The sequence below is a fragment of the Solanum stenotomum genome, chromosome 8, assembly GCF_019186545.1.
Source record: "Solanum stenotomum isolate F172 chromosome 8, ASM1918654v1, whole genome shotgun sequence".
NCBI classification, from domain to species: domain Eukaryota; kingdom Viridiplantae; phylum Streptophyta; class Magnoliopsida; order Solanales; family Solanaceae; genus Solanum; species Solanum stenotomum.
Genome location: NC_064289.1, coordinates 39,126,958 through 39,154,320, shown reverse-complemented (window position 1 = coordinate 39,154,320; position 27,363 = coordinate 39,126,958). Strand labels below are relative to the sequence as shown.

General features: G+C 38.1%; 1 protein-coding gene across 1 annotated transcript in view; it reads right to left on the bottom strand.

Annotated features, from left to right (window-relative positions):
* Positions 1–12,148: 12,148 nt before the first annotated feature.
* LOC125873773 (transcription factor RAX2-like) overlaps positions 12,149–27,363 on the bottom strand; it is a 41,330-nt gene continuing 26,115 nt past the window's right edge. Inside the window, exon 4 of the mRNA XM_049554633.1 lies at positions 12,149–12,293. Within this exon, the coding sequence (XP_049410590.1) occupies positions 12,149–12,293 (145 nt within the window). The remainder of the gene's footprint in view (positions 12,294–27,363) is intronic.

The following is a 27,363-nucleotide window of genomic DNA, read 5'->3' as shown; positions in this document are numbered from 1 at the left end:
TGATATGTGCTAACATTTGTAGGCTAGAATAAGTTGAATGTGTTGGCTCTGGGTATGATATGATAAACAACCAACTTGATCTCATGACTTAACCTAAAACTTGAACTAGGTAATCTGATAATCTGATAATGAAACTATGTGCCAAGAGTGTGTAAGAATGGTTGATTGTTCAGACAGTTTTGTGTCAATCTAGAACTTGCCCCGTTGGTCCTGCTAGGATAATCTAGGCTAAAAGTTAGGAAGTGATCATAGGAAATTGTTCAAATTAGTCCACTTAAGCCTATAATGATCTAACCAAATGGTAACATTATTCCCTATTGATCCAAATGTTTGAGCCTAAAATTGACCATTTCTTTTGATTCACCTAACTCACATTCCCTTAAAAACATTGTCTTGGCCCCGGTTCCTCCTTGGACATGTGCACCTCGACTTAGGCCAAAAGCCTAAGTTGAGGATGGCTAACCCCAAAATTTACCTTGATCTTGGCCCTGGTCCGACATTGGACATTGTGCACCTCAACTAATGCAAAATGCAGAAGTTGAGGGTGGCTATGAAAAAGGAAACCAAATGAAAGAAGGGTATGAAAAGAGTTTCGTATTGAAAAGAGGAAAACGTATGAAATACAAAAGAAACAAAAGAAAATTGTGAAAAGAAATACAAGAAAAGAAAGAAAAGAAAAAGAAAAAAATGAGAAATAAGAGTCAAAAAGTCAAAAGTCGCATCCTTGGTTGAAAAGAGTGAGGGGGAAAAATGCTAAATGAAAAGTTGCCAAAAATAGGTCAAGGAAGAGGTAAATAGCCAATGTAATGTCAAGGAGAGCAGAAAGTCACTAAAAAGTACCTAAATGTACCTCACCTGACCCTGAGCCTACGTTACAAGCAAAGAAGATTCCTATAGTGATCCTAGCAACTAGTTTGGAGAGTCAAAGCAGTGAAAATAAGGGCAAGCCTATGGTATTGAGCACTAACTACTTGAGATTACTTCTGAGCGTGAGTTTTGAATGAATCCTTGTACTCAAAATCATATTCATTGTGTGAAAAAGGGATTTCTTTTGAAGTAAGTGCACTAGTTACATTGTCGAAAATTTGGTTCCTTGGTGATAGCAAAAGAGAGTATGTTGTGTGTTGATTGGTCGTTCTTTGTCATATTTTGATCTGCATGATTTAGCTTGTTGAGTCTAAGAGAAAAGATTTGCACTCAAAAGAGAGACAGGATAGAGAGCCATGTGATTGCTTGATCTTGAATGTTTGCTTCTATACAAGTGTTGTTTAGAGTCTTAGTGTGTCGCTTGAAGACGAACAACAAATTTAAGTTGAGGGTGTTAATATACTGTGAGTTTACGGTATTTTTAATACATTTCACTTAAGAGTTGTGTGTGTATAGGGCCATTTTGTATTGGTATTAATGTATTTTATCATGTTTGCAGGAAATAAGTTCGGACGTGGAAGTTAAGAGACACAACTGAAGAATGTGCAGAAAAGGGCATCTACGGACGTGAACTACGGACCGTAGGTCTAGTCACACCCCGTAGATGGTAGATGTAGATGGGCAGGCAAGGCTAAAGGAAAATCAGGGAATTCTTGACCAAGTGTGGAACCACGGTTGCAATCGACGGACCGTAGATCGACCTACCGGTCGTCTTGTTGTTCCATCAAATGATTCAAAGAGGGGATTCCAGTACCTGAATTTGAAGATTCTAAGTATGGAGTTACGGAGGAGGATCCATGGACTGTGGATTGAGCCACGGTCCGTACTGTTGATCCGTCGATTGCGTCAGAGATGAAGATTTTTAAAGTTTGAAAATTTGCCTAAGTCCTGAACCACGGAAGAGACCTATGGATCGTAGGTCAATCCACGGTCTGTAGGTCAGTGACGTAGATCGAAATAGTATCCCAAAACATTATTTCCTTAGTTCGTTTCCTTATTAATTGGGACTTAATTTTCTATATATAAGGCATGTAAACCTTATTTTTGGGGGTTAGACTTCATTACTTTTATTCTAGTTTTTGGCTTTGGAGATTAACTTGGAATTTTAGCAATTCTTTATTACTAAATTCGTTTTGAAGATTTTGACTTTGAAATTCACGTTGACATTCTGGGTATATTCTTCTCATTACAGAAGTTCATGATTTCTTCATCTAAAAATATGAATTGTGTTCTTGCTCTTATGGGTAACTAAATCCACAACTAGGTTTGTGGGAACCATGGGCGATTAACAAAGTATGAATAGTAAATAAGTAATTCTTGAATAGTGTCATTGCATGCATTGATAATTCTTTCATTTAGAAGTCTTTTTAGGGGTTGCAAACGTTAGAACTTGCCTTGTTGCTACTTGTCGGACCAAGGAGGTAGTTAATAAGAAAAGAATTATCAACATAGATTTAGTGTGATACTATCTAATAGTCTAATGTCGATTGGTGCGAGGGTGAAAACTAAGCCATACATCGATGTGATGTCTAATATGAGGTAAGGGTAAGAGTTAGTAAATTATACACATGTTGCCGGACCAAGGTGCGGGGTGAAATTCTCTAGTTCCCGGACCAAGAAATTAGAGATACCTAACTTATCACTTTGCATGTAATACACTAGGAAAGGATTGCTATTACTAGGATTACCACGTTATGAGCTTATGGGGAACACGTACACCCTAGTTTCTCTCTCAGCTTGATAACAACTAAAGTTTGAATCTTGCTCACTGATTATTCACATAATTTCTAAAATTGTTTCACAAATCCCCCACCCCCTTTAATTACTTGTTTCGGAAATACGTTGAGTAAAAGAATATAATTGTAAGTTAAGTTTAAGTGTAGAACATATTCCTCGTGGGATCGACCCCAACCTCCAAGTTGGGTTCTTTACTTGATAAAGATTGTTTATACTTCTTTAGGAAGGTGTAATTTGAGCGTATCATCTATGCCTAATTATGGTGAATTGAGGTTTGGTATCATAGCCTTGAAAGGGAAAGTTTTCCCAATTTCATGTTAAAGTAGAATTGTGCTTGAATTGTTGATCCACTTGAAAGGTGGAGTTGTTTACTTACTATGTACATTGTGATCATTGCCTTGAAGGCATAGTGTGAAGGATTGAAGTATTATCATGATGTTGTATATATGAATATGATGTGAAGGATATACAAGTGATTTCAATGATAGAATGATGATATTTTATAAAAGGTAAATGTGTTGTGATGAAAGCATATTCTCACTAAACACTCATGATTGTTGATGATGGAATATGAGGGTTTCTATAATGTAATGGTGTACCTTGGATTGGTAGACTTAGGTGCCCTCTTCTTGATAAATAAAATCTATGTTGAATGTGATCTCTTGAATTGGTAGGCTAAGGCATCCTTTTCTTGTATTGATGAATGTGATCATGAATGAAGTATCTTGGCTTGGTAGGCTTAGGCATCCTCTTCTTGAAATAATGAATGTATCTTGACTTAATGTCTTAATGATCTTGAATTGGTAGGCCTAATGTTGGTAGCCCTTTCATAAATGACTAATGAATGTGTTGATTACTTGGAATTGGTAGACCTAAGGTTGGTAACCTTTTCATGAATGAATGTCTCGAGTTGGTAGACCTAATGTTAGTAGCCTTATACAAATGACTAATAAGGTATTTTAGGCTATAATATGAACCGGTAGACCTAGTGATGGTAGCCCTTCATGATGAGTCTAGAACCCATTGTGAATGTTTAACCTTGAAGAGGTAGACCTAATGGTGGTGCCCTACTTCATGTGTGAGATGATGAACGTTGAATCAGAAGACCTAATGTGGTGACCCTTTATGGACAGTCACTGAGCTATCCTTAATGTACCTTGAATCAATAGACCTAATGGTGGTGGCCCTTTGTTGTGTAATGTACCTTGGGTCGGTAGGCCTAATGTTGGTGGCCCTTTCAAGTACAACAATGTAATGTGAATGAACTACTCTATGGGAATGGAGGCTAAGCACCGAGTGGATATGGATAAGATGGTGGCTCTCCCAATGTTAGGCTAGAGTCCAATGAACATCATTCTTATCCCATAACTATGTGCCTACATAAGATGCTTACTAGATCTACCATAGGCAAGTGGAACACCTTTCTTTAGTGTGGGGTTACATGACACCGGATTCCATGATTTAGCTCGATCTCATGGCCTATGTCAGTTCATGCCTATTCCTATCATGTGAGATATGCATTATGGTTTCTTGATGAGTTGTATAAAGTGTCGGTGGTAGTATGGGATGCTATCCATGCATTGCACGAGTAGGCTTTGAGAGGGTCATAGTGAGTTCTCTAAGTCTTAATGACTAAATGTATAAAAGTCCTCTAAATGCATGAGTGTGTCCTAAATGAACCGAATGAAGAATGTTGGCTTAAATGCTTAAATGTAAAGATGTATGCTATACTTGGATTGTATTATGAGTTACTTCCTTGTCATGACTTATTGTATATGAATGTGCCTTGTATAGGGTGACTTCAAAGGAGTACTTAGTGTGAGTAGTAGTATGGGATGCTACTTGCACATTGCACAAGTATGACTTAGAGTTGTCTTTTATGTTGATCTTAATGTGATTATGTGATTCATGTAATGTTTATGTCTCATAAATGTTTAATTGTGTAAATGTGGAAAGGATGAATGGTAAGTTCACTTTTACTAACCTTAAGGTGGTACTTGATGAGTCCACAATTTGGACTCATTTAGGGATATATTTTGATTGAATTAGTGTCCTCAAATGCATATTTTGTCTCTATATCTGATGAAAATCCTTAAGTTTTAGGTATTTGAGTTGAGAGACAGCATGGATGCTATCGAGCAAAAAGGAAAAAATTGGTTGAAAGAAGGAAGAAAAGACGGTCTGACAATCGCCTAATCCATCAGGTGTGTCACCGAATGGCCTACAACCTTGCCTAATATTCCAGTGTGCATAGCCCTGAAGAAAAAGGTCAAGTATGTGAGGAAAGGGAGCAGTCAGTGAATCGCTGAGCAGTTCCACGATGCATCACCATATCGCCCAATGAGTCAGAACGCGAAGATGCTAAAGGCAAAACCTAAAATGCGAGGTACCAGACCAAAGGGCGGATCGCCGAGTAGTTCGGTGATCCTGACTAACTGCAGCGAGTGGATCCTTCGCAGCACACTTTTTGACAGCTATAAATACCCGCTTAAATCTGTAGCTTAGTAACAATCTATTGGAGAACTAAGTTTTAGAATAGAACAATTTTTACATTTTTGGAGACATTGTTCTTGAGCCTTGAAGATTCAAAGGGTTTCAACTCCAAGAAATTGGAAGTGTGTCTTCAATAATCTTCATCCTTGACGTGTTTAAAGACATTATTTATCATACCCATTGATGGTAACACCTTTGGTATTAATTTTTATCTCTTTTATATGTTTACCTAAAACCCCAATTCTTGAGGTGTGATTTTGTGAATATGGGTTAGATTATCTGTTGGTTCTTGCTCGTTGATGGTTTATTTGTTGTTTAAATGTGATTTCGTTTAGTAGTTGTGTATGAACTAAATGGAGTTGTAGTTGCAAATATGATTTCATTTTAGTGTTTTCGAATAGCTTGAGAGAGAGGTCGTAAAACTAAGACTACTAAATCGATAGCCGGTAGTGTTAGGCCGACATAGGTTCAGCTCGAGAGAGTGAATCCTAGTCCTTCTCCCACACATTCAGCTCAAGAGAGTCAATGGTCTAAGGTGTAGGTTGTGCTTAAAGCAGAAACTCGGTGTTTGAGAGAAATTGAGTCGATTTGGGGTAAGTTGCTCAAGGGAGATTTACCCCACTATAGTCTATCCTAGTCACAAATACTCAAAAATTTACTATCAAAAGCATGTACCCGACAATTTAGTTTATCCCGTATTCCTATCACATCCCAAGAATCCCTTCTCTCTATCTAGTTTTCGTATATTTTCGTTCTTTGTAAATGTTATTTAATACAAAACCCCCATTGATAATTGACACTTGCGTCACCCCTTTTAAATTTAGTATGTTTATACTCCATAATATTTTTCGCTACGGTTAACTTTATCATTTTTTGCGCTTAACCATTAATTTTCAGGAACTGCTCCCTTGGGACTCGACCCCAACCCCAACCCATTCGGTTAGGTTATATTACTATTGTATGATCGTAACTTGAATTGGAAGTTGTGTCTTGATTATGCAAACATCAAAATGGCGCTGCTGCCGGGGAGTGGTGTTACATGAAAATTCTTGGTTAAGACGAATTTTTCTTGTGGTAGTCGTAGTTTACTTACTTAATTTTTAGTTTTGTTTTGTTCAGTTGTATTTACTGAAACAGGAGAGATGAGTGTGGTTAATGACTATGAACCAATAGAGCACCTCTCGGTGGAAGTGATGAGGTTCAGGGATAGCATCCTGACCTTCAAATAGATGGAAGGTGAGCTTTTTCATGAGTCGTGGCTGAGGTTTAAAGCACTGTTGATACAATACCCAACTCATGAAATTCCCAATCTAGCTCTACTGGAGTGTTTCTATAGGAGTCATAATCCCGGAAACAGAGGATTAATCAATTGACTTATCCTGGGTGGCCTTGAGAGATACTCCTGTGAGACCGCAGCCAAATTCCTTGACCTTGTGGCTAAAACCAACAAGGATACTAAGAAGGACCAGCAATTGATCATTTTTCTGGGTAAGATGGATAACTTAACCCAAAAGGTCGAGGAACTAGAAGTTATGTCCAAAAACAAGAGCAAATGCATACCACCTACCGAGCAAGAAAGGTCTATGGACAATGAAAATAGACGTATCGAGGATATGTTATTAACCATTCTCCAAAAGCTAAATGAGCAAGATAGAGTGTTAGAAGAGATTAGAGAAAATGTAGAAGTCCTAAATCAGATGAGTAGTTCTTACTCTAGATCAATCCAGCTAATTGAAACTCCCTTGGGTCATGAATTGTCTCAGCTCCATCCAAATGAACAATTGTGATCACCTAGTTGCACTACGTTCAACCCTAAAAAATGAGTTTTGAGTGTTGACTAGCGCCGTGCCATGACGTTAACTAAGGCTTTGTTTTGGAGGCAGCCTAATACCCTTAAATGCTTTAGTTTTGTTTTTGTAAATAATGGTGTGTTGGTTGTGCAATTTTAAATGCGGAAAGTGTTTGGAAAATACAGATTGGTGATCAAATGGTCCAGTTGGTGTATCGCCGAAGAGGTCAGCATGCCCAACTTGATTCATTGTTTGGCTCAACATATTTTCAACTCAAAGCCTGTATAACTCAGGGAGCTCAAGAGCAGTTCAGAGAGTTGTCGACCAGGTCGCCAACCACGATTAAGACCGCCGTCTTAACCCCCAAGAAAATGCAGGTCCTGTAGAAATTGGTAGGGTAAGTAACCATTCGGCGCTTCACCGAGTGTATCAGCGGACGCGACTAATGTTGCCGAATGGTCATGAGCTGGATGGTTATATATGGCCAAAGGTTTTAAAAGTTTCAAACTCTTAACTTTCCCTCGATTTTAAACTTCAAAAACTCACACCAAGTTAGTATTCTCAATATTCTTACTTTTCATTAGTATTTTGGTTGTTTATTGGTGCTCGGAACTAGGATTTCTTTGCCGCCTAGCATTTCAATCCTATTTTAATCGGCATCTAAGGTTGGTTTTCGAACCCCGAGTTTACCTTTGAAAATTTTGTACTCATTTGCACTGATTGTATCTTAGTGATGTGTGATGGGCCTCTCTGATAGGAATAGATTATCTTAATGCCGATTTTAATTTAAAAACTTTGCCCGTATTGCTTTGATCATCGAATGCTTGTAATTTGTGTGTTTTTCAATAATTGAAATTTTATCGGGTTGTGTTTGCATTTTGTTTAGATTGATTGGGTGAAGTTTAAGTAGCCCGTGTTTGCGCTAAATCACGTATATTGCTGAATTATAGAAAGGGTGACACCTTTCTTAAGGGAAATTGTCGTCAAATGGCCATAATTGGCAAAACCGGATGAAGTCCGAGTATTCCGGGGTGATGGGTGCTATGGGTCTAACCCTAATTTAACTTTTGCATGTTTTGATTTTGTTTTTGGGGGTTGCGGGGTTGAATTCGAGAAGGTGGATTGAAAATAGGCACGGTGGGTCGTTTGGCGAGCTGGGTCGGGCTCGCCGAACCACTCGGTGATTCGCCTAATGACCCTATCTTGCCTTTAATCTAATGCTATATGTGATGTTTGAGTCTATAACTTTCGGCGAGAAGCCAGAGGTCGCCGAAAGCACTCGGTGACTAGCCGAAAGTATGCTTGATCGCCCTTTTTCTACACCCCTGAAACCCTTGTCGCACTGTAACTTTCGGAAGACAAACCCTTGCTCACCAAAAGTAGTCGGCGATTCACCTAAAGGGCCTTCCCATCACCGACTTGCCATAATTTTTTAGCCAATTCCTTTGGTGAGCCCAATCTAGCTCGCCAAAGAGGTTCAGCGAGTCTGTCTGCAATAGATTTTCTGTGCTTAAGGTTTGATTTTCTCATAATCTCTCCCGACCTTTTACAGATATGGTACGTACAAATCTAACCATGCCACCCAAGAAAATAGCACAGGGCATTAATATAAACTAAAGAGGATAAAATCTCACACATAAGAGAAGGCAAGAACTCCCACAGGGAGACAAAGGCAAAAGAAAGAAGCACATAGCTAGGAAAGTAGCTGCTGACACCCGGGCTGATTTTTTCTGAACTGAAAAATGAGGAGCTTCTGATTCTCCGAAGGAATAGACACGGGGCTAGATCTCAATCCTCGCCCACCAGAGTTCCCTTAGTTGCCACCCCTTCTTAAACAGGTTCAGTGCCAGCTCAGGCACCTCCAGTGACCCCTACACTCCCTATTGCTCTTCCACCTCGACTGCTGAACAGATTGAAAGGTGATGGGCTACGAACCACCCTAGAGGAGTAGTTGTTATCTACAGAGGGCCTGGAGGGCAAGTACCCCAGTGTAAGGGACACCATCCACTACCATGAATTTGAGCAGTTCACTTGGCCCCAAGGCCCTTACATTACTTCTTGGGTCCAGGAATTCTATACAACTTATGGGGAGTTGGTGCCCAAAAGTAAGAAGAAGGCAAGCTAATTCAGATCGGTGAAATCGGTCATGGTCAGAGGCAAAGAAGTTGGGTATGGCAGTGAATATATTAACACTATTTTGAATAGACCGTTGCACTCTGCACTTCCTTACGAGGGGTTGCCCATTGCTCAGTCCCTAGATGACTTGAAGGATTGGATGGCTCCTCTGATTTCTGACACCACCCCGAGGTGGATGGATGCAGGAGCTCGTATTGAGAAGAGGGACATGAGCATTGCTGCTAGGTTCTGGTTTGGCTTTATCAACAGTACCATAATACCATCCTAGAACGAGTCCATTTTGCGCCATCCTAAAGCAGCTTGCCTTGGCTCTATCATGTCTAGGAGACGCATCGATCTGGGACTACTGATTTCACAGGAGATGGTCATGAGAGCCAAACAAAGGTAGACTTCTCTGCCATTCCCAGTCCTGATCACTGAGTTGTACCGGCATGCTGGAGTACCTCGGGACACTGCGAGGGATATTGAGGTCACCCCTTCATCCTCCACTTATATCCGGCGTATTGAGGCCGAGTAAATACGAGAGGAGGCTGACGGGAGAGGAGCAGTTCCGGCAGATATTTCTCCAGATATTGACCTTGACTCATTACCTACAGAGGCATCTTCGCTTACTCCGGTCTCTGGGCCTTCGGGTACACCCGCTCCTTTCTCTTCTTCACTGGTCCTAGGTACTTTCTCCTACTCCCAGATTATCAGGATTACTCAGGCTATGATCTTGAAAATGGGGAATCTGGCCTATTCAGCGGATGTGAGGGTAACACGATTGGAGAGATCCATCCCAGTGATGATTGAGAGTGCTATCTTGGCATCACTGACCCCCATTAGGGTCTCTGTTAATGATATGGCTACTAGAGTCACTGCTTGTGAGAGAAAATAGGGGAAGACATCCGAGGTTTCGGCTTTGAAAGCCGAAATAGTAGATTTAATGAAGGACGTAGACTATTTGAAGTCTACCAACTGCACTTCATTAATTCAGGATGCAGATGATGAGTATGCTCCTTAGACCTCTAGGATTCCTCTGACTACCACCGGAGTAGTACAGAGGGATGGCACAGCAAATGGGGAGTGAGATGTAGAGACCGACGTAGAGCAGATAGCGGTACATGATGATGAGATGAGAGAGATTCGAGAGGAGAGCATATTTAGAGATTTGCCAGATCTTGTGGTGACGGTTGTGCAGCCGATAATCCAGACATTGCCGACTGAGATGTCCACAATGGCTCCTAGTGGATCTGGCACTGCTATTCCTCCTGAGGTTACTCCGGGAACTGATTTCCATATTCAGAGTACCACACTGGGCACTGAGGCCCAGACATATATAGAGACTGCATAGACAGGATCCTTTCTTTACCTCCATCTTTGTCTTACTTACTTTTACTTTTGGATACTTTTATTCGCATTTGAGGACAAATGATTTTTGTTTGTGGTGGGGTGAGGCCACCCTTGTGCATATTTGTTTTGTTTATATATTTGGGTTTAAATTTATAATTGTGTTAATACTGTATTTTTGTGGATGTTTAAGCTTGTGGCTCCGTATTTTATATTGCAAAATGATTTTGACCCTTCCAAAAAATTTTGCCACCCTTTCTGTGTTGAATATGGCAGTTCTTTCACAAATTTTAGTATCGGTTCTAATCAATACCGATGACTTGAATAGTGCTCTTAATCGAATAAATATGAAGTGCGGCTACGATGAGGCAAAGTGAAGTTGCATAGACAATATGTGAACTCTTTGCATCTCATTGTAACTAGCCAATTATTAAATCGAGACTCTTGTGATGATTGTTAAACACTAGCGAAAGTGTGAAGTCTTTTTTGGCCTTAGTGTCGATGCCTTGTGTGATGAGCTTACTATGAACCATGCATGACAACACCTAGAATTTGTCCCGTTGGTCCGATTGACTAAGCAAGGCTATCTTTTGATATTATCTTAGGAAACTTCAAATAGTGTGAGCCAATTTGACATATACCTCTTTGTGGCCTACCTTGTGAGTGTGTGAACCTCTCTTGAACACCCCTTGAACCTAACATTTCTTTGGAAGAAACTTGATGACAACATGACCTTTCTTGACCTATTACCCTTAATCTTCGTGAATCGTGGTTGATTGAATAGCCAACTTAGGCCAAAAGCCTAAGTTGGGGGTATGGTGAAAAGAAAAGGGAAAGTCTCCTTTAACCCATGGTATTGAGAAAAATGGAACCCCTCCATATAAAAAAAAGAGAAAAAGAAAAGGAAAGAAAAATAAAAGTTGTGGAATAAAGTGGAAAAGTACAAAAGAAATGGGGATCCCAAACAATCCATGGGAAGTGAATAATAGGATGACTTATGAGCACTAAAGAAAATGATGAAGGAAGAGGAAAGGAAGTGTTGTGAGCACCACATTTCATGAGGATAAAAGTCACTAAGCCTAAATGACAATACCTTTGCACTCAGCCCCATTACAAGCTTTGAAAAGCCATTTTTTATCTTTATTGAGCTGAAACAAATGTCGATTGGAAAATATGGGAAAACCTATGGGTAAAATTATGCATTGTGTTCCTCTTTTTGAGTGTGAGTGTTGCATTTGATTCCAAAACTTTAAATTGTGAACCATTGTGTGAATATGGAATCTTTCTTTGTGTGAGGGCATTTAAACACTTTTGTTGAGCCTGAACTTTCATTTTAAGCAAGTATTGTGAGCATGAGATTCTTTGATAATGGTGAGTCACAACTTGAATCTTTGAGTGCACAATTGATCTTTACATAAGTAAAGTGAGTCTTGTTGTGTGCATTCATGATTGATTCTTGTGTAGCACTGTTTGACACACCCTTTTTGAACACCTGAACTCTAGTTTGCTTGAAGACAAGCAAAAGTATAAGTTGGGGTGTTGATGAGTCCACAATTTGGACTCATTTAGGGCTATATTTTTATAGAATTAGTGTCCTCAAATGAATATTTTGTCTCTATATCTGATGAAGACCCTTAAGTTTCAGGTATTTGAGTTGAGAGACAAAGCATGGACACTATCGAGCAAAAAGGAACAAAGTGGCTGAAAGAAGGAAGAAAAGACAGTCTGCCGATCTCCTAATCCATTAGGCGTGTCACCGAAAGGCCTACAACCTCGCCTAATGTTCCAGTGTGCTTAGCCCTGAAGAAAAAGGTCAAGGCAGCAAAAAAAGGGAGCAGTCCACGAATCACCAAGCAGTTCCGCGAAGCATCATCATATCGCCTAATGATTCAAAAAGCAAAGATTTTAAAGGCAAAAGCTAAAAGGCGAGGTACCAGACCAAAGGGCGGATCACCGAGTAGCTTGGCGATCCCGACTAACTGTGTCGAGTGGATCCTTCGCAGCACAGTTTTTGACAGCTATAAATACCTGCTTAAAGTTGTAGCTTAGTATCAAGCTATTGGAGAACTAAGTTTTAGAATAGAACAGTTTTTACATTTTTGGAGACATTTTTCTTGAGCCTTGAATATTCAAAGGGTTTCAACTCCAAGAAATTGGAAGTGGGTCTTCAAGAATCTTTATCTTTGACCTGTTTAAAGAATTTATTTATCGTACCCATTTGATAGTAACACCTTTTGGTATCGATTTTTATCTCTTTTACATGTCTAGCTAAAACCCTAATTCTTGAGGTGTGATTTTGTGAATATGGGTTAGATTATCTGTTTGGTCTTGCTTGTTGATGGTTTATTTATTGTTTAAATGTGATTTCATTTGGTAGTTGTGTATGAACTTAATGGAGTTGTAGTTGCAAATACGATTTCATCTTAGTGTTTTCGGCTTGCTCGAGAGAGAGGTCGTAAAACTAAGACTACTAAATCGATAGCCTGTGGTATTGGGTCGACATGGATTCAGCTCAAGAGAGTGAATCCTAGTCCTTCTCCCACACATTCAGCTCGAGAGAGTGAATTGGCTAAGGAAGAGGTTATGCTTAAAGTGGCAACTCGATGTTCGAGAGAAACCAAGTCAATTCGAGGTAAGTTGCTCAAGAGAAACTTTACCCCCACTATAGTCTAGCCTAGTCACAAATACTCAAAAATTTTCTATCAAAAGTATGTACCCGACAGTTTAGTTTATTCCGTATTCCTATCCCATCCCAAGAATCTCGTCTCTCTATCTATATTTCGTATATTTTTGTAGTTTGTAGTTGTTAAGTAATACAAAACCCCACATTGATAATTGACGCTTGCGTCACCCCTTTTAGATTTAGTTGTTTATACTCGATAATGTTTTTCGCTACGGTTAACTTTAGCGATTTTTGCGCTTAACCGTTAAATTTCAGAAACCGCTCCCTTGGGACTCGACCCCAACCCATTCAGTTGGTTATATTACTATTGCACGATCGTAGACACTTGAATTAGAAGTTGTGTCTTGATTACGCAAACATCAGTACCTTAGTGTGGGTGGTGGTATGGGACGTTATCCATACATTGCACAAGGTATAGCTTGAAGGTTACTTGAGGTGAAGGTTCGAGGTGAAGGTAAAAGGTTATATGTTGATCTAGTTCAAATTTGAAAGTGTGACTTGTATGTTGGTTGTGACTTATATTATGCCTTTTTTATAAATGTTCATGAAGTTTTACGCTATGGCATAAAAGCATGACTTTCAAACAAAAAGTCCCTTTTTAAGCATGTTTTTGCATGGTTATCATACTCAGTATAGCTTGCACAAGGTATAGCTTGAAGGTTACTTGAGGTGAATGTTCGAGGTGAAGGTATAGGGTTATATGTTTATCTAGTTCAAATGTGAAAATGTGACTTATATGTTGGTTGTGACTTATATTATGCCTCTTTTATAAATGTTCATGAAGTTTTACCCTATGTCATCAAAGCATGACTTTCAAACAAAAAGTCCCTTTTTAAGCATGTTTTTGCATGGCCATCATACTTAGTATATCTAATGTGCTAACCCCATTCTTCCCTTTTTCTTACTAAAGTGTAGGGATTGGAGATGTTGGTGTTCTATGCTTGATGGATAGTTTTCTAAGGTGCTTGAAGATGAAGACTTGGTGAGTCCTGATAGTTTTGAGGACAAAACCCATTATGTTCCTTTTATGTCTTTTAGTTTTTGTTAAGGCTTTTGTATGGGCTAAGTCCCAATATTGTATTCAAAGTATTAGATGGTTTGAGACATAGTGTTCAAAGTCTAGAAAGTCTTCCGCTTGCTTTTTAATGAATGTCTTCGATTGTGAAGAAAGTTTTTAATTCTTCTCTATTTTCCTATGTTCTTATGTTCAAGAATGCTATGAGGCTTGTATTAGACCCCTTCGGGGTCGAGTACGTTGTGTTATGACTAGGGGGTGCTCTCGGGTCATGGCAAACATGGTATCAGAGCCCAAGATTTTTTAATCATCTTAGGTTTTCTCAAACCACATCAAGTAGAGTCTTGTTCTTAATGTGAAGTGCGCCACATTATGAATAGGAGGCTATTGGGTGTTAAGAAAGTTTCACTTCTTCATTCTTCAAGTTGTGACATAGAGTTTAGCTCTATAATGTCTCTCTCTTGTTCCTTATGTGATGGTCTTTAGAGTATGACCACTTGAAAGGAGTATGCTAGTAGGGTTCAGGGAGAGAAAAAGTTGGTTGCGATGCCAACTACGGCTATGTGACTTGTCAAATTGAGATGATATATTGTGGATGTCTTGATTAAGGTTCCTTAGGGGTATGTTCATGTTGACCTTAGTTGGGTTTACTCCTAAGTGGGGGATAGTATGTTGAGTAGTAAGGTTGTTGAGAGTTCTGATATCCTTACCTTTTCCTTTATGTGCCTATTCAAGCCTAAGACAAAGAATTCCTTTTTTGCTTGTTTTATCTTTTTGGAGTCATGTGTGCCATTGAGTTTCCATGTTCTCTTTATGTTATGCATGTTCTAGTTGAATTCTTGTTTAGTTGAGAAAATGAGTTTGCATGATTTATAGTTCCTCATGTTGATGTGCATTTAGTTTGAATTGTCTATATGTTTCATGACGATAAATGTTGAACATGCCTAAATGTGCTTTATTGAAAAGATGCATAATGTGCTTTTATGAGAAAATTACTCAAATGTGCTTAATGATGTTGTAAAGAGAATTATGTAATTTGGAGAAGGAAGTTCTTCCAATAAAATGAGAAATGAGATGTTTGGTTCATAATGAGTTTGTAGATGTAGTTCCTACCTTCTTGTTTGCATTGAGCCTCTTGATGTGGAGTTGATGTTCCTCCCATGTTTATGCATTTATGTTGATGTTTCATGCATGATTGTGGGCTTCTAGTCTTGATTCGTTACCCCTTAATGTGTTTAAAGTGTCATTCGAGGACGAATGTTCCTAAGTGGGGGATAATTTAACGATCCTAAAAATGAATAAGTTAAACTAGAGCCTATCGTGTGTGTGTTTGAGTTTGGTGTGAGGTTTCTTGTTGTTGTATGTTGTCCCAAGCTTTCGTTGAGGGGTTTAGGGGTCTAACATCATGGTACGACTTCCCATGGACCACCCTAGGGGTCCTTGAGGAGGACCCTAAGCCTAACCCCCAAGACCCCTTGAAACCAAAGGTGTCACCAAAATCATTATTATTATTTCACTTTTATGCTTCAATCAGACCTATATTCGCATTTGAATGATACCAATCGAGATGGTGGTGTCCTAAGGATGAGGTTCACGCCCCATAGGTCCATCCATGGTTTGTGGATGGCCTCTGTAGGTCGAACCTTGCAGAAGCCTTGAAGACCAAGCCCTAGTCAAGAACCACGGACAGTCAGGACGGTCCGTGGACCCATCTACTGTCCGTGGATTGGGTCTGTGGTCCTCACCTGTGCAATTTGGTTTGGACACAGCTTGGGCAAGGGTCATTTGGTAAATTCATGTTAAGTCTTGTTTGGTTGGGGGACAGTTATTTTAAGTATTTTATAGTATTTTAAGAGTATTAAAACAGTAAAAACCTATTTTAGATTTCATTCTTCAAACTCCCCAAATCAAAACCCCTCTCTCTCAAAATATCTTCTCTCTAAAACTCCATTGAAGACCAAGAGAAGAAGATGACTTAGGTCTTGAAGAGGAGGGCTATTTGAGTGGATTTTCATGGATTTCATGTATTAAGGTATGGTGATCCTTCATCTAGGTTAGCTTTCATTCTAGAGTCAATTTCAAAGAAGTTTTCAAGGTTTTCAAATTTCACAAAAGCCCTAGGTTTTACTCAATCTCATGGGTTCTTGCATCAAACGACTTCAAATGATAAATTATGATTATATTGATGTTTAATTGATGATTTAAGATGAAAATACTCTATGAACCCATGATTTCTCTCAATTCCTAAATTGTGACTTTTGAAGTGGGTTCGTTGATTATGAATGAATGTTGATAGATTTATGCCTAGATTGATTTAGATTATTTAATTGTATCATCATCTATGCCTAATTATGGTGAATTGTTGGTGAATTGAGGATTTGGGATCATACCCTTGAAAGGGAAAGTTTGACCTAATTTCATGTTAAAGTAGAATTGTGCTTGAATTGTTGATCCACTTGAAAAGTGGAGGTGTTTACTTACTATGTACATTGTGATCATGGCCTTGAAGGCATAGTGTGAAGGATTGAAGTTTTATCATGATGTTGTATATATGAATGTGATGTGAAGGATATACATGTGATTTCAATGATAGAATGATGATCTTGTATAAAAGGTAAATGTGTTGTGATTGAAAGCATATTCTCACTAAACACTAATGAATGTCGTTGATGGAATGTGAAGGGTATCTATAATGTAATGTTGTATCTTGGATTAGTAGACTTAGGTGCCCTCTTCTTGATAGATGATATCTACGTTGAATGTGATCTCTTGAATTGGTTGGCTAAGGCATCTTTTTCTTGTATTGATGAATGTGATCATGAATGCAGTATCTTCACTTAGTAGGCTTAGGCATCCTCTTCTTGAAATAATGAATGTATCTTGACTTAATGTCTTAATGATCATGTATCGATAGGCCTAATGTTGGTAACTCTTTCATAAATGACTAATGAATGTGTTGATGACTTGGAATTGGTAGACCTAAGGTTGGTAGCCTTTTCATGAATGAATGAATGAATGTCTTGAGTTGGTAGACCTAATGTTGGTAGCCTTCTATAAATGACTAATGAGGTATTTTAGGCTACGACATGAACCGGTAGACTTAGTGATGGTAGCCATTCATGATGAGTCTAGAACCCAATGTAAATGTTTAACCTTGAAGCGGTAGACCAAATGGTGGAGGCCTTCTTCATGTGTGAGATGATGAACCTTGAATCGGTAAACCTAATGTGGTCGCCCTTCTTGGAAAGTGAATGAACTATCCTTAATGTACCTTGAATCGGTAGACCTAATGGTGGTGGCCCTTTGTTGTGTAATGTACCTTGGGTCGGTAGGCCTAATGTTGGTGGCCCTCTCCAGTACAACAATGTAATGTGAATGAACTACTCTATGGGAATGGAGGCTAAGCACCGAGTGGACATGGCTAAGATAGTGGCTCTCTCAATGTTAGTCTAGAGTCCAATGAACATCTTTCTTATCCCATAACTATGTTCCTATACATAGGATGCTTACTAGTTCTACCCTAGGCAAGTAGAACACCTTTCTTTGGTGTGGGGTTACATGACACCGGATTCCATGATTTAGCTCGATCTCATGGCCTATGTCGGTTCATTCCTATTCCCATCATGTGAGATATGCATTATGGTTTCTTGATGAGTTGTATAAAGTGTCGGTGGTAGTATGGGATGATATCCATGCATTGCACGAGTAGGCTTTGAGAGGGTCATAGTGAGTTCTCTAAGTCATAATGACTGAATGTATGATAGTCCTCAAAACGCATGAATGTGTCCTAAATGAACCTAATGAAGAATGTTGGCTTAAATGCTGAAATGTAAAGATGCATGTTATACTTGGATTGTATTTTGAGTTACTTCCTTGTCATGACTTATTGTATATGAATGTGCCTTGTCTAGGGTTAATTCAAAGGAGTACTTAGTATGAGTAGTAGTATGGGATGCTACCTGCACATTGCACAAGTATGACTTAGAGTTATCTTAGATGTTGGTCTTAATGTGATGATGTGATTCATGTAATGTTAATATCTCTTAAATGCTTTATTGTGTAAAGGTGGAAAGGATGAATGGTAAGTTCACTTTTGGTGACCTTAAGGTGGTACCTTATTGTGGGTGGTGGTATGGGACGCTATCCATACAATGCACAAGGTATAGCTTGAAGGTTACTTGAGGTGAAGGTTCGAGGTTAGGGTAAAGGTTTATATGTTGATCAAGTTCAAATATGAAAATGTGACTTGTATGTTGGTTGTGACTTATATTATGCCTCTTTTATAAATGTTCATGAAGTTTTACCAAATGGCATAAAAGCATGACTTTCAGACAAAAAGTCTCCTTTTAAGCATGTTTTTGCATGGTCATCATACTTAGTACATCTAATGTGCTAACCCCATTCTTCCCATTTTCTTACTAAAGTGTAGGGCTTGGAGATGTTGGTGTTCTATGCTTGATGGATAGGTTTCTAAGGTGCTTGAAGATGAAGACTTGGTGAGTCTTCATAGTTTAGAGGACAAAACCCATTATGTTCCTTTTATGTCTTTTAGTTTTTGTTAAGGCTTTTGTATGGGTTAAGTCCCTATGTTGTATTCAAAGTATTAGATGGTTTGAGACATAGTGTTCAAAGTCTAGAAAGTCTTCTACTTGCGTTTTAATGAAATGTCTTCGATTGTAAAGAAAGCTTTTAATTCTTCTCTATTTTCCTATGTTCTTATGTTCAACAATGTTATGAGGCTTGTATTAGACCTATTCAGGGTCGAGTACGCCGTGTTACAACTAGGGGCTGCTCTCTGGTTGTGAAAATCATACTTAGTACTTTATGTGCTAACCCATATTTCTTCATTCTTACCAAAGTGTAGGGTTTGGAGATGTGATGTCCTACACTTGGAAGATAAGTTTCTAAGGAGCTTGGAGCTAAAGATATGGTGAGTCCTCATAGTTCGAGGACAAACCTACTAGTTCCCTTATGTCTTTTATTTATGTTTCGAGCTTTTGTATAGGCTTAGTCCCAAAGTTTATTGAAAGTATCGTAGATGGTTTCAGACAAAGTATAGAAAGTCTCCCGCTTGCTTTTTATGAAAGATGACTTCGATTGTAAAAGAAAGTTTTAAATTACGCTTTATTTTCCTATGTTCTTATGTTCAAGAATTCTATGAGACTTGTATGAGACTTTTCGGAGTCTTGTACGTCGTGTCACTTTCGGGGTGTAGGCTCGGATCGTGACACCTAGTCCCTCACCCGTAAAGGTTAGAGAAAAGGCATTACTTGATTTGTTTAAATATGTTGATACTACTCGTGAGACTGGAAAGCACACACAGGTTAAAGTTGGTATTGTCAAGGGTGTTGAGGAGGGTGAGAGAAAGCGGGAGCAATGCATAATTGAGGTGGGTCAGTGTCAGTGCAGAAAGGATGAGGATATTATATTGGAGCGAGTCTAGAAGTAGGTAGCCGAAGCTTTGAGCTCGGAGGGTACTACTGATGGTGCACCCTAGATTGTTCTAGAGGGAGTTAATGATGGCACCACCCTTCTACGAAGGCGCACATTTATGCATTAAGGTCCCCACTGACGGACACACATGCCTATAGATATTTCTCAGTGCTTAGGCTCTAAAGGTTTTTCTTCACCTTCTACTCTTTCTTTTGATGTGCATTTACAACATTGCACATTACATTATGTGGAGGTGGGATGAATATTTTTAAGAGTGTAAGGATTAATTCTGAATTGCCCGAATACTCAGATCATGCCTTAGCATTTTCTTGCCAATGTTCTTTTCTCCCAAGGACTATTTAATTTATGTTGAACCGATATGTTTAGGATGTTGATTGTAAGAGTAGACTAGAAATAAAGGCATAATGGCAATATTGATAAAAATGATATCCCTCCAAAAAATTTGTGTGCTTTGTGATATATCTATGTGATTGATAAGTCAATTGTGTAAGATTTTATTGTGACATTATAGGAACTAATAGGATAACATGACTTAAGTTGAAACATGAAACTAATATAGTGATAATTTGATAGTGAAATGATGTATCATGTGTGTGAAAGATTATTTGTTCATTCACACACTATATGTCAATCTAGAACTGCCCTGTTAGTCTTTCTAGGATGATTTAATTTTTGATAAGGAAAGGATCATAGGCCATTGTTGACACTGGGTCTAGTAAGCCTAAAAACAACCAACCAAATGAAAATGCTTTCTTCGATCCAAATTGTTGAGACTAAATTAGACCATTCTTTTGATTTACCCAATTCACATTCCCCGTTATGATTGTTAACCTTTATTTTTGCCCTGGTCCCTCCTTGGAAATCGTGCACCTTAACTAAAGTTAAAATCCTAAGTTGAGGGTGACCACTATAAAGGAAATCAAGAAAATTTATTTTACTTATAATGTGTTAAACTTGGAGTTTTGCATGTTTCTTAAGAATTTTTGGTAGATTTGATGGAATTTTAATCTATGTTTGCAGAAAAGTAGGTTGTGACAGTCCGACAATGGAACTTAAGTGAAGCAGCTAATATTTGAAGACCTACGGGTCAACCTATGAGTCATAGTCCCTTCTATGAGCCGTAGAATTGACTCGTACATAAAGGTTGAAGATGATGGTGATATTTTGGCTAAGTATGGGGCAAGAAGAAAACTATAAGTCGTAGGTCTGCGTTGTAGAAAGAGTCAAAAATTGTGAGTCCCAGTACATTGAATGAAAAATTGCCAAGATGGACCGTACAAAGGTATATGAGTCATAGATCATGTTTGTAGGAAGAGTGCATATAACCTTTATATAATCTTCCTTCTACGGGCTTGGTCTACGAGCCATAGTTAAACCTACGAGTCTAGACCATAAATTGTAGACTTGACTAACAAAGCCTACTTTTCTAGGTTTCCTTTTTCTAGTTTATTTAGGATTAGATGTTTATAATTAGTCGTTTTATTTCTTATTTTTTTATTGTTAAACAATTGAATAATTTGTTTTTGGTTTTGAGAATTAGTTTGGTGAAAAATTTGTCCATTTTAATTCTTGAAACATCGGCATATAATACATCTTTTGTTCGTTAATTCAAGATTATGGAATTTAACACTCTAGTTGTAATTTCATGATTTATTTTAACAACCTCATTATGAATTTTGATAACTCAATCATGAGTAGATAAATACAACTAGGGTTGTGGAACCATAAGGAATTAACAAACTAGGCATAATAACTAGTAATTCTTGAATAGTGTTTTATATTTTTAATGTCTTCATGATAAAAAAAATTTAAAGGTGGCCAACGATATAAACCACTACATTCCTACTTGCCCGACCAAGGAAGTAACGAATGAGAAAAGTAATTAAACAACAGAGATTTGGTGACTACAACTGACATCTTATATCTTTGAACCACCGCTATGACAACTAATTTGGGGTAAGGGTTAGTAAAGCACACACCCATAGACCGACCAAGTTGCGTGGTAAAATCACTACTTGGGGCGACCAGCCACTTAGGAGATACCTAACATACCGACTTTCCATGTCAAACACTAGACAAGGCTACTACTATAAGGTTTATTGTGTTAAGGACTTGTGGGGAACACGTATACCATAGTTTTATCTTCTATTGATTCTACCAATATTTAATCATGTTTACTTGGTTATTCGTTACTGAATAAATCAATTGAACTTTTGTTTTATAAACCCCCTTTTTTACAGAAATAACCAGACTAAAATTAAAATTAACAACCAATTAGTCCAAGTCTAGACCTCATTCCTCGTGGAATCAACCCTAACCTCTGTTAGGTTCTTTATTTGAATAACAACCACTTACAATTCATTAGGGAGGTGTAATTTTAGCGTATCAGGGCCGCCATAGCGAGAACCTTCCAGCTACAGTGTCCTCTTCTATAGAGGAAGCAAGGCTGTTATAGCATCCTTCATCATCCCGAATATTCAAAGGGTGCATCAATGGCACCCCTTGGTCCAAAATCACATTTTTATCGAAATTTCTCCAAATCATTGTTCCTAAAGGGACCTACTTGTCACGCCTCAAATCCCATTAAGACAGACAGGTACCCAATACCCTAAATGCCCGAGAGAATAAACATGTAACATGTGCTTACTATTCATATACCTATGACAATCTTGTGACAAGTTCACATAGGATGTAGCGATACGAACCAACATAAGTTGACCCAAAACTTATATACAAGACTTGGTCGTTGAGGCCACAACTTGTTAAGACACAACTGAACCATATACACAAGTCTACAAATCCTCTAAAAGATAGAATACCTTAGAGTAGGTCGGGACAGACCCCGCCATACCCTTAACTATGATATAATACCAAAATGAATCTATCAACGACTCAGTAAAGCTCCGAATCAACCTGGAGCTCACCAAATGTAGCTGAGTGTCGTGCTCCTATTGAGGAGGGCAACTAGCTGGAGTACATGTTCCTGCAGCATGAAATGTAGCGTCCCCCGCGAGGGACGTCAGTACAAAAAAATGTACTGAATATGTAAGTCAATAACATATATAAAATAAGAGTTCGAATGAAACCAAGTATCAATATATGTGTGCATAAATCAGAACAGAAGACCACATTTGTTAACTCTTGTGGGATCATGTATATTACATTCTTGTCTTTACCTTTCTGTGTGTTATGATCTTTATAAGGCATGTGATACGAATGACCAGCTGATCAGTGGTAGAATATGATGACCCATGCTAGGCATTTTAACCCCTAGGATGCGGTCCTCATAATTACACAAATTGGGATTGGCCCATGCTAGGCTTTCGCCCCTGAGTTGCCACCCTTATATACCAATTGGGATCGACCATGCTAGGCATTTACCCCTAGGCTGCCACCCATAATTTTACAGATTGCTTCACTTGGATTCTTTAATCTTTGAGATTGTTGTTTTGTTGGTCATAATCATTTTTGAGAATTGGAAATATGGACCAGTAGTAGAAGACATGTAAATAATACTTCAAGGCAATAACAATGACATAAGGGACTATGTAACATCAATTCATTACTTGTGAGCTTAAATGACACAATTATCTTCAACAGACTCAGATGAGGATTCACCAAACTTGCTTTTGCAAATACCATTTCTATATCAGTACATATGAGGATAATTACACAAGTATAGAGTACTGAGCATATAATGAAGTAATTCTATACACTAAAGAGAGGGGGAAATATTGTTAGCTATTTGGAGATCGTACGCTGCCACTATGTTTCCTTTACTAGGAATAGAACTTAGGAAATTCACTTATTGATATTAACCGCAAGTATCAGATTTCATGTCGAAGAATATTGAATCGAATAGCCTTACATACCTTATCCTCTGACCAATACAACTATCATGATTCATCCTCCCCTTTTAGGTTTTAATCTACAATATAAGTCATGATAAACTAAAATTAGCAGCTATCACATCGTCAGCCCCGTAAAATAGTAGCTAACATTGACTGATAATGAGCCCATACAGCCCTTAAAATTATGTGTGTCACAACACCCTCATTGTATGCCCAATACATACATTATACATCCTTTTCTAAGATTACCCAAGCTGCACCAACAACAATAAACATAAAATTGCCTCAAATATTCTTTATTATACAACAAATTATTGAACTCACCACCCCATTGAGTTCTTTTATGACAGCACACCTATAATTCATCACTCAAACTCATACATAAGGAGTAAGAAAATGGAGCAGTCACCTTACCTCAATTTCTGCAACTTCTCCTTATAACTTGAATTCCTCTAGAACTTCAACTTCCCTTCACACTTAAACCAAAGAAGAAGAGAAAAGTATCTTAATAATTAAGGAAAGTGAGCAGTAGCTTGTGGGAACTTCTGCCTTCTACTTATAATGAGCATGAATAACATGTTTTCTAGTCTTCCATGGGATAATTAAGCTAAATCCATAGGTGTTTCTCTTACCTTGGTTTGCAAATATGAGGATTTCTTCAAGAACCCTAAAAGGAACTTTAAGGCTACTGTTTTAATCCTTAAGAGAAAAGAGGGAGAGAACTGGAGTTAATTCTCAATAATGTGTGTTAAAAATGAGTGAGAATTGCAGCCAATATATCTTATATTGAGCTTTCTTCACCCTTAAGAATATCCTCTAGAACCTCCCTTTTTGGTCCATTTTCAGCCATTAATTGGTCAAGTAGGTAATGCACCTGCTTATGTACATCAAGCAACTCAAAAGGTCAAACTAGATGATGCACCTACTTGCTTTCACTTGGGCTTAAATATATTGGGCCTTGGCAGATTTGGCTGCTGGGATTTAACCTTGACTTTTTTAACTAGATCCATATAGCTCAAGTAGGTGATGCACCTATTTGGTCCTTTGGACTGGTCAATTAGTCAAAGTAGGTGATGCACCTACTTGTCACCTACTAGCTTAGTTAAGTCAAGCAAGCAGCTCACTTATTTTATTCCATTTTCTAAATATTAATCTCTTTTTCTTTAACTTAGCACTTAACTTTCAACTTTAAACTCAATTATGACCTTATTGTCTCAAGTTTAAATACTTTCGTTGGAGTTATAACTTGCAGTACACATGCTGAAACGTGCAAGGCATCACATAACCTTCCGAGATAGTTTAAACCAACATTAATCATATAAGAAACATGGTCCCTCACCTATACTATAAGGCTATGTCAAGTATCACCAGAATAGAACAAGCATATGTGTAATACAGTTTGTTACACTACTACCAAAATATGCCAACATCTAGGGATTCTAACCTCTAAACGCTGCCCCAATCTAACTTTCTAACAAGGAAAACTCTTCACTCTCCCCACAATTTTATACCCATTTTTGGTCTTATTCATCACATTCTTACGCCCAAAACATTGTAGAAGTGTTTTGAAATGTAAGGTAAACCCGTATCTTCAACAATTTCAACAATCAAAGCAAAATCTGCAAAAAAAAAAACAAATCAATCCAAACTCTATTCTACTCAATCAATTCCTAGCATATAATAGTCATTATGTGTGGAATGAAGTAAGGAGAGTAAATATAGCAATCATTATCTTAGTCTGAATGTTCGGAACGTATTTTTTGGGAGAGAAAAAGTGAGTTTGAGAGAGTGAATGAGAGAAATGGGAGACAAACACATTATTCTTCCTCTTATGTTATTTTTTAATCGCGTCGAGTTTCTATAGAAGTTGGGAAGTCATTATAGGATACATCTATAGTGGCATTATTCCATTATAGCGGGATAAAACTGCGTGGGTGGGAGAAACTTATTTGTCTTTGTTTGTTTGAATTTCGTAACCCAATATACTTGAGTACATAGGATGTTATGATCTTCTATGGTTTGAGTAGAGTTTTATTCTTCTTGACATTGTCAAAAACTAGGTGATGATGTTTCCTAACTGGTTTGTTTTTTCTTCTGCCATGGTAATTGTTTGGGGATGAATAATGGATGAATTGAATCTATTATAACGACTGATATATCATTATTCAAAAGTCCCCTTGTGCAGAGTCTTGAAATTTTTTGTAATTCATGGTCAATTTAAGATTGGGGTGACATGAGAGATTTAAAAATTTGAAATTGATCCGGGTTGACGTCATCCCACCATAGCAGGAGTATTCCCGCTATGGCGGCACCTCTATAGAAATTCAGTGATGGCATACTCATAGAAGGGTAAAATATTTTAATTTGCATCCTCCTTTACTGTGGTAAAACAGACGAGGGTTACTCCAAAGCCCTCCTAAGCCACTCCAAGCTTAAGAACAATGGAGAGGAAGGATTTCAGTGCAAACAGGGTCAAAACCTATGAAATTTTGGTTTGCATTTGCCAGGATTCGCCCCTGATGGAGCTAGAAGCTTGTGTTCTGAGTTCTTCAGCAACTTCTTGGCGTCCAGGTAGGCTAAAATTTTAACGGATTAGTTAGACTTATATTTACTTATATATAATATCTTGTAGATTGTGGAGAGATTTTATGCATAGGTGATCTAAATAATGCTATCAAAGATACTTCATCCAATACTAAGTGTTAACGATCACTATGTAGTAATATAACCCAACTAAGTGAGTTCTGTTCGAGTCCCAAGGGAGTGATACGTAGATGAGAATCAATAGGTAAGTAAGAATATGCTCAAGTCAATCATAGCTAAGAACATTTACGAATAAAAATATTATTCAAGTCTAGGGTGACACAAGTGTCAAATATCAGGGGGGTTTGTTTGTATTATCAACTAAAACAGCAAATAATACGAGAATATGAATATGAAGACGGGTTCTTAGGATGTGATTGGATTATGGGCTAAGGTAAACAATAGGGTAATTGAAATTAATAGTAAATAGTTGAAAATCGGTGAATAAGCTAGACTTTAGAAGGGATAAACTTTCTCTCAAACAATTTATCCCGAATCAAATTGGTTTCTCTCGAACACCAATAAGCCACAATTAAGACCAGCCTTCGCCTTAGTCCATTCATTCTCTTGAGCTGAATGTGTGGAAAAGGGTTTAGGATTCACTCTCTCGAGGTGAATCGATGACAACCGAATACCCACAGATCATCGATTTAGTAATTTTGGTTTTAAAACCTCTCTTCAACAAGCCAAAAACACAAAGTTAAGATTGTATTTGCAACTACAACCCCATTAAATTCAACCACAATTACTGAACGAAATCACCTTTAAACAGCAAATAAATTATCAATTAACAATACCCAGCAGTTAAATCAACCCATTATCACATAATCACACCCCAAGAATTGGGGTTTTAGCTGGACATAGTAAAAAGGTAAAAATCATTACCAAGTTGTGTTTCCATCAACTGGTAGGATTGATATAGTCTTTACAAAGGTCTAAGATGAAAAATCTTCAACACCCACATCCAATTTCTTAGAAATGGAAATCTTCAAATCGTCAAAGCTAAGGAAAAGTGTCTCCAAAAACTCAGTTGTAAGTGCTAGACTTGAAAACTGAATAATAACACTGATAAAAACTGAATTGCCTACTAAACTAAGAATTTAAAAACGTATTTATAGTCGCCTAAAAATGTGCTGCAAAGGACCATTTGGCGCAGTTAGTCGGGATCGCCGATCCACTCGACGATCCGCCTTTTGGTCATTTTCATCGCCTTTCTGCTTTGACCTTTAGCATCTTCAAGTTCTATAACTTTGGGCGATGAAGCACTGCTTCGCGGAACCATTCGGTGACTCACTGACTGCTCCTTTCTATTATCTACTTAATTTTCCTTCAGGGCTTGGCACACTGGAACATTAGGCGAGGCCA